The sequence below is a fragment of the Macrosteles quadrilineatus genome, unplaced genomic scaffold, assembly GCF_028750875.1.
Source record: "Macrosteles quadrilineatus isolate MER2022 unplaced genomic scaffold, UCM_ALF_1.0 Scaffold_2__2_contigs__length_208266976, whole genome shotgun sequence".
Classification (NCBI taxonomy): domain Eukaryota; kingdom Metazoa; phylum Arthropoda; class Insecta; order Hemiptera; family Cicadellidae; genus Macrosteles; species Macrosteles quadrilineatus.
The window spans coordinates 44,525,047-44,534,038 of record NW_026542595.1 but is presented as its reverse complement, the minus strand read 5'-3'; the positions used below and the strand labels follow the sequence as shown (position 1 = coordinate 44,534,038).

The 8,992-nt window shown below is 31.7% G+C and overlaps 1 protein-coding gene across 1 annotated transcript; it reads right to left on the bottom strand.

The window, feature by feature from the left end:
• Positions 1-245: 245 nt before the first annotated feature.
• On the bottom strand, positions 246-7,076 carry LOC128986502 (probable spore coat protein DDB_G0283555). The gene is made up of 3 exons (XM_054406904.1): positions 6,924-7,076; positions 4,391-4,451; positions 246-557 (listed from the first exon to the last, which is right to left on the bottom strand). The coding sequence occupies exons 1-3, from the start codon at positions 7,014-7,016 to the stop codon at positions 310-312; spliced, it is 402 nt and encodes a 133-aa protein (XP_054262879.1). The 5' UTR covers positions 7,017-7,076; the 3' UTR covers positions 246-309.
• Positions 7,077-8,992: the final 1,916 nt, after the last annotated feature.

Genomic DNA, 8,992 nt, shown 5'->3' with positions numbered 1-8,992 from the left:
TGAGGATTTTTGCGTTGTCAAGTTATTTGATCTTATTGCCTGCATATGGTCTTTGTATCTGACTTCGAATTGTCAACCTGTTTGACATATTTAGTACTTTTTACAGTTGTTACATGATAATTTGTAAATTCCCGATTTCTTAAATACATTTGTGGGGTTAGGTCTCGGATTTATTCTTCTTTGAATTATATAATATGTCATAATATTAACGGTGAATTAGAAGATGAGTAGTAAAAAAACAAAAGTTTTCTTAACAGTAAACATTTAATGGTGAGATGAACAAACAGCAGTCACATAGCTGAACTCAGATTAAGACGCAGGTGCCGGGGTCTTGGGATCGGGCTGGCAGGCTGCAGTGGGAGGGTTTCCTCCGATGTCCACACAATGTTTACCCTTGGGGCAGTTGAGGCGGTTGCAGGGGGGAATGAATCGACAGGCAGGCTCTGGCTTGCACGGAGGCTTGGAACAGCTGGCCACAGGCTTCAGGAAACACTCCTGAGCAGCTGATTTACACTTGAACTCTAGGTCAGCTGGGCACTTGGGTGCACACTGAGTCGCTATCAGACAGCATAAAAATGTTAATTCAATAAGTCAAAAGGTTCAGTTAAAATTCAAGGTATAATGCTTATCCATCTGTAAGATTCCTCTATGAAAAGTAACATATATCTTATGTTAAATGTTCAGTAAAACCCTTACAATTCTGTTAATTTCGGTAAATATACCTAAAGCAGATGATTAGACATTTAAGGCAACCTTATACAGCTTTGTAACAGTTAAATTAAGTGTTTTATGCTACCTTGCAAGAGGATGCTATTGTGCGTAATACCACACACAATAATAATCATTCATCATCTACCTACTTGTAAATTAAACTCTTTAAAGTTATTTCAGTAGGCTGATATAATATTGCGTGTGGGTGTACAAGGCATCTCATTTCATTCTACACTCATCATTCATTCATATTTGGGTTAAAATGCACACCTAGGTGGTGGCGTCCCCATCTTAATTGGTAATGATAATGGTAAATTGTTAGGGTTAAAAACCATTGGTATCCCTCAAACCAAAAACCATCTGACAGTACGTACTCAGTGTGCATAATGATTAATGATTAAGAGGTAAACATATGCGGGTATTTGTTTTCCTAAAGAAAAATGAAATTAGCTTATACTTATAGAAACATGTTTCAATTATTATTTTTTTTTTTTTTACAAATGCCTATACTTATACTTGGTGTATACTTGTTGTACTTGGTGATAAGCTCTGGGTATGTTTTATTTGAACATAAAAGTTACAGGCCCTGTAATACAGGTAAAATCCCTGTATAACAAAAAAAGTTACAAGTTTGTGTTTCATAAAGAGTTTTCCCTGTAAAAAAAATAAAGGCAATTCTCCTGTATTAAAAGTAAATAATACAGGACATCTTCAGTGTAGTGTCTCATAAAGAGCAACTCCTGTAATACAGGATCTGTAAATTGGGGAATATTTTAGCAATCTCTAAACCACCATAAAAGTTTTACAAGTAGGCCTAGCAAGTAGTGATACATTGAAAAGTTAAATTTCGTAGTAAGATAACACACAATGGATGAATCTAGTAGTTCTAGTGAAGAGGACGACATTGTTATTATTCGGAGGCCAAGATGTTTTAAAAGAAGAATTATACGACATTAAAAAATTACATACCGTAGCCTGCAATATTAAATTAGTTTTGGTCAGATTTTGAACCCAATTTGGAATGAATATTAAAAGAGGAGTTAACGTGATTAAGTTTGTGAACCAGTAAGATTGGGTCATCGAAAGGGTAATACAGTTTAAGACTTTTTCCAAAAATGGGGGTTTTAAAAGTTGTACCCAAAATACATGGAATTCCCAATTTTATTGCAACCATCATGTAAAACTTAAAAAGACAAACAATTTTGTAGAGTAGTTAAAAACTGTTTTACAATTAATTACGGAAATAAGCGGTATATTACAAATCCCAGTGCTTGTTTACGCTATATTTTTACTAAATTCAGCAAATATATTTATTTCATTCTATTCTATTATTATAAACAAACACTTTTTCTTTTCACGCAGCAGCAAACCTAAGTCCTCAATGTACTCTAATGTTACTTGAATTAAATATGAGGGATTAAATGCGAATTGTTTATGGAAATATAAAATATTTCAGTAAAAGTCCAATCTCACACTAATCGAAATTCCCATAATCTACTGGTTTGCTGTGCCGGTGGTATTTTTCTGTACATTTAGCCATAACATCAAAGGCAGTAACATAAAATTTCCTATTTACAACCCATACATAGGTTATAGCATCTGTAATCAGCAGACTCATGATTTAGAATTGTATGTTTTGAAACTTTATTATGTTACTTTGAAAATCTGATAAAAAGTAATTAATTTTAAAGGGTAGTGAGTTTTTAAAATGTTATCAAATAGTAATAGAGGAAAAATTGATTTAGGATGTTTTTCCATCTAAATATTACTGGGAAACCTTTAATTATTAACAAATTCAAAGTGCAAGGGGTCATGTTGTGGTCTTATTTATTGTTTGGCAAGTAAAAACATTTAGTAAATGATAAGAATAGAAACTCTAGAAACATTACAAGGGCAACAAGAGAGGAAATGTGTTTGTTTTAACCAATCCACATAAACATATTATTGTTTATTCAGGGAAACCATGCAAATATATTTTAGGCGTTTTTTCAAAAGTCATACTTGATTGGGATAGAGACTTCTATTTTTCGCTGATATTCTTCTTCAAATAGGCCTTTAAAATTGTATGTAGCTGGATGAAGCTTTATATTTAAAATCTTAAAGTTGTCCCTGAAATGTACCATTTTGGGATTCCCAGCAAAATTAATTGTCATACTGACCAACAAGACTAAGTTTTTAATTTTTTAAACGTTTTTATTAGCTCGCTTTCTTGTCCGGTACAAATTTTGCAATCAATTTTATACTAAGTTCCCCATGAGCTAGAGACTTGAAACTTGAAACATAGCTCACAAATGGATGACAATGCAATATATCTTTAATTTTCATATTTCCCTTGGGCTACACTCCATGGGCTTGTTTTTATTAGCTCACTAGTCGCTTTCCTACAAATTTTGATATCAATTTTAAACGAAGTTCCCGATGAGCTGGAGACTTGAAATTTGAAACATAGCTCACAAATGGATGACAATGCAATATTATATCATTTAATTTTCATATTTCCCTTGGGCTACGCCCCATGGGCTTGTTTTAATTAGCTCACTAGTCGCTTTCCTACAAATTTTGATATCAATTTTAAACGAAGTTCCCGATGAGCTGGAGACTTGAAATTTGAAACATAGCTCACAAATGGATGACAATGCAATATTATATAATTTAACTTTCATATTTTCCTTGGGCTACGCCCCATGGGCTTCCAAATTTTCCATGTTTACATTTTGAAAGAATGTAAATATATCAATTAATTTAAGTCAGCTGTAAATACTTAAATTTGACAGTTCGAAGAGCAGAGGTTAAGAGGTACAAGTTATGCTCCCAAGAGATTCTTTATACAAACAATTTCAAAATAAAGATAATCTGACTGCAGATATAAAGGTGTTTGTTAATAATAACATTTGTTATTTATTTAGTATTCTATAAAGTAAACAATAAATTAAAAAGATTGATATATTTATAGTTAGTAGGTAGGCCACACATTCAATCTAATACATAAATATATTAAAAGAAACACAAATAAACCTTAGATTTCACACATGCCTCTGTCTTAATCTGATATAGATGCTTGAAATAGATTTAACATCCACACACATTAAAAACTAAAAAGTAGAAAATAATTTATAAATAAAAAACTTTTTGCGTTTAAAAACGTATTGTTTTAAAAAAGTTTTTTATTTATAAATTATTCTGTTATAACACTAGGAAGGAATTTCAAAACTTTTGCCTGACCATGTATATAATATATTTTAGTAAAAATTTGTTAATGAAATTGAAGAAAATGATTTATATTTATGATTTATGGCTCAATTAGAGTAATTAGACACAGCAGAGTAAAGTTGTATATAGGTCTTGTCATTTGAACTATATTTCAACTTCTTAGTGGCTCATGAACAACACAAGGTGAACAAAACCTTGCTTGTGTTGACTTGAGTCAAGTTAGTTAGGTTGTTAGTCCAAAAAAATGTAGTTATAACATTTTTGTTTGTAGATTTTCTTTCTGCAAGCTGGACTGCCAGTGATTTTACTTTGTAGGTATTGCTTTGCATACCATGAATGAAGAAACTGCCAAAATTTACGAGTATTTGTGACAAATAAAGAGTTGTGAGCCCTGAGTTAAAGAAATAAACTACTGCTTGTACCTAATACTGGCTGTTATATTTATGTTACAAGTACCTACTGTACTCACCTTCCACACACTTGGTGCCAAGGCAACAGCCTGAGCAGCATTCCTTATTAGTGCCTGAACACTGGAACATATGTCATCATAAAAAATATTGCGTAATTAACTAATTAACCCTCACTCATGATTAATAAATCTCTTTCTCTCTTTAGCCTGATGAGGCAGACACATAACAGCCCAAACTCAAAACCTTAAGAATCTGGGGGTTGTATTTATCGGGTATCTATTTTTTAGGGTGTAAGGAACATGTTCCACTGACCGCAGATTTTCAATAAATTATTTTAAATTTTCCACTTTGTAAACTAATAAACAGTACCTCAGCAAATCCTCAGCAATCTGCCAATCTGACACATACTTTCTCCCATTAGCTTGTCAACAACCTTTGTCATGGGTAAGCGATGAGAATAACTGTGGTATTTAATAGGTAGAATCTCAAAAGTTTCATTAACTTTTGAACAGTAATTTTAACACGAATGAAGGGATGCACTATTTTGTTTAGAATTATAAGAACCATAACAGAAGGATTTCAATCAGATTCGGGTTTTTTTTTCAAAAAATCCATTTTTCCGTTTTTTAAATGGGGTTTTATGGGAAAATAACACAAGTTACAATAACTTTTGAACCATAATTTTTACAGCAATGGGGGGTTGCATTATGTTGTTTGGAATTATAAGTATTATGACATACTAATTTCAATCTAACTAACCCGGTTTCTTTCAAAAATACGATTTTCCCATATTTTATGGGGGTTTTTAATGGGAAAGTAACATAATTTACAATAACTTTTGAACCGTAATTTTTACAGAAATAGGAGTTCTACCATTTTAATAGCAAAATCCACATTAAAATCAAAATTTAAAAAAATGAAAAAAACGCCTGGAGATACCATGGATTAGTAGGCCTACCTACATAACAAAACCAAATTTCATAAAAATCGGACTTTAGGTGTGATCTGTAGCTCTGTACACATCCAGACACACAGACACACACACACACACATAGACATCACTTCGAAATCCACTCAAAACTCAAACTATTGACGAAAATTTTGACAAAAAAAAATACTTTCTCCATATACTATGTATAGGGAGAGAAAGTAAAAATACCTAATGAACTAAAAAATAACCTAAAGCCAAAGCCTGAAAGGAATTTTAAAATAGAAAAGTGTCCATGTCCCACTCTGATTTTAAATTCTGTTCCATTAATAGTATATCACTGTAGTAAAGTGACCTGATCTCAAGCGTGAGCTTGAAAACCAGTGTGATGAACTCTATTTTTTGTCATATTGCAAATTGCAACATTAACAAACTAAGCTAGAGATCAAAAAATTCTTTTCATGTAAAGATAACTCTCAAAACAATATCCGTCCTGTCCAGATTGTTTTCAATTCTGCTAATGTAAATAAGCAGCTGTTTAGTAAATGATTCAACCATTCGTCTTTTACGATTTTGTTACACTGTACATTATACCATCAATATGTGGAACTATTGACAAGACTGCAACAATAAGCTAAAACCTTACCTAATAAATCGATCGATAATTATGCGCTTGCTACAATAGAAATGTACAACAGTTTAAACAGCAGATTTTTACTTTTTTTGGGAGTAAAAATGCTACTTTAGATCGTCAAATGTATAAAAAACCGCTGAATCGAAAAATTCAATTATATTTTGAATAATGCATATTATTCCTGAGGAAAGTCTGTAGTTTTTAAACCCTGTTCTTGTCATTGGACTTTCGATAAATACTGTCCAATCTAAAAAATTAGATGATCTCAATCAATAAGAAAGGTTATACCACCCTATTCTATACACTTACTCTGCATTCATATTATCCAGCTTCAATTACAAAACAAAGTGAGTAGGCATACTGCTGTGTTAATCCAGTTTGTAATTTTTTATTCTGTGTTAAATAAACATTCAAACCCTCGGCTTTTAATTGTTGAAAGGATAACCGAGAATTTTTATTAATAGGCCTAAATTAAATAGAGAGTGAAAGAAACAAGGAGTAAACTCCGTAAGAAAATTAAATTACTAAATAATATGAAAAGGAAGATGGATCAACAAAAAGTTTTATTTTTAAACTACTTTTAGAGTATAGTAAAGATATTTACATTTTATCAACACTGCATATTTATAACTATGAAATATAAAATAAGAAAGAAGCAGTATTCGTTTTTTATTTATGTAGCCTAATACAAAAAAGTTAATTTCATGTAACATTTAATTAAAGTTCTTGAGTAAGTTATTAACAGTCTTGAATATGCAGGATAAGAGCAATCCTGCATCAAGTCGTTGCAAGTTTTAAATTGTTCAACAAGAATCATAAGAACTATGGAACTATACAAAGAGAAAGAAGCAATGATGGTGTTCTCCTTGTAGTAGGGGGGTTTAACTTTATGTTGCATCATGTACAATAATAATATAGAATCCAAGAAAAGTATGGTACTTGATTACCTACTAAAATGTTTATTAACAATAAACTACAGATACGGAACTCGCAAATGTGGTTAACAATATTGAATCTACAGGTTACAAACCTTTTTGTTGACTGCATTGCAAGTCTGTGCAATGGATTCAGCCACTAAGGCCACCAGAAGGATGGAGAGAAGAGATATCTTGCCTGCTGCCATGACGAGACTGACTGGTCAGGCTGATGCTAGGTACACTCACCAGTTTAGTGGGTCACCACCAGAGGTCACTGGCCAGATTATACATTGTTGATTAGCTGATTTGCAGCTTCTTAACCAGTATCACTATTGATCAGCTGATTTGCAGTTTATTAACCAGTATCACTGTTGATCAGCTGATTAACTGGTATCCTACATTGGCCCTGTATAGAGATCAACAATACAATAAATATAAAAATACAGGTCAACCTTTGTTAGTAATGGATTAAAACATACTTGATAGAGTCTTGTAATAACTTAGGTTTTTTATCGATAAAACTAGTTTAGTTATCACGTATAGGACAAAATAACAATAAATTTGAAAAATGTTCTCTAGTGACTGTTGTTTAGTAATATTTTTTTTCAAATACTGTAACTTGATTGTTTTGTGTTAAAAAAATTGCGTAATAATACATTTATTCAAGTTACAATTTCTTAATTTGTTGTTTGGATCTGAAATGCTTTTAACAGTATCTTATGCTTCGGTGGGCCTTGATTATTAATTTGTCATTACAATATAAAGTTTACAGTAGGCCTATTTATTATTATTTAAGTTACAGTTCTTTTTATATCCGTTTATACAATAAATAATGTCAAATATTAGTAGACATTTGATTGGGTGTTATTGTTACAAAATTGCACATTTAAAAATACAGTTAACAATGTACTGTATGTATTTAAATGACACTGGGAATATTCAGGTTTGTTTTACAAAAAATGTTTAAATACCTGTTATTAGGCAATCCAATCTTTTTGAAAATGCAACTAGATTGGGCTCCTATGTGGAGCCATCATCAGGCTGTACAAGGACGTTTTCTTTCTTTATTTATGAAGAGTTTCATATTTAACATGAAAATAGATAAACATTTAAACACGACACAAACACAGATACGCAACACTTGTGGTAACCTTCACATTTATATATTTTGGAACCAAGTTATTTTGCAGGCATGTTACATTGAACTTTTTCAATAGTTTTACAAAGTTTTAGTTTTATGTCCTTGTACTGAAAGGCTATTTTTGCTTGATCAACTGTTTAAACCAACCTTTTTTATTATTATTTGGTAATCCGGAGGCTAACATCGACAATGAAGGTTTGTTTTAACATAGAAAGGGCTTAAAAATTTGTTAACACTCTTAAGAAGTTGTACTTTTGACTATTGATACAACTAGACATTCCATTCCCATGTTAAAGTTGTCACCAGAATTTTTATGAAATTCATCATAGTTGATGTTCGAGCCACCGACAGCGACAGATTTTGATGATGTAAATTGCTGTTTTGTTAATTTCTGTCGATACACAAACTTTTTACCAAATCAAACTTATGGAACGACTTATTGTGAGCTATAGCAACTGTTATTAGGTATCCATCAAAACATCAGCAACAAAAATAAAGTAATGAATAGAATTGTAGACACTAGTGGATTATGCCTGGCTCACTCAACTATGTTCTTTTTTCATAAAAAGTGGAATCAAAAAGCTTATGATGAAGTGTACCTACCTGCAAATAGTAACAAAAAAAGTATTCCTTAAGAGCTTTGCCTTCCTTGTGTTTAAATTATTTCTAGAGTTCACTTGCTAAAGATCCATTGTTGATGACCAACTTTCTTTATGAATTGTAATCCCTAACAGCTGATCCTTCTGTTGAATGCTTACCACTGTCAGATTGTAAACAAGGGACACACAAAGCAGTTTATGATGTTTTTTAAATAGGCTATTTTTTTTTATTACAACCTGATTGAGGTAAGTAAATCATCTTCAGTCTTTTTGGTGTAGATCTATATTTTGAAAACGTACTATACTTATGCTAGGGTATTGCAATGTTATTTTTTGCAATGTTATTTATACCTTGGAATTAAGTTTTGATCCCTAAAATGTGCAGTTTTCGCATATGGGTCCCATCGTTATTTATAATGGCTTAAATTACCTATATTCGTAT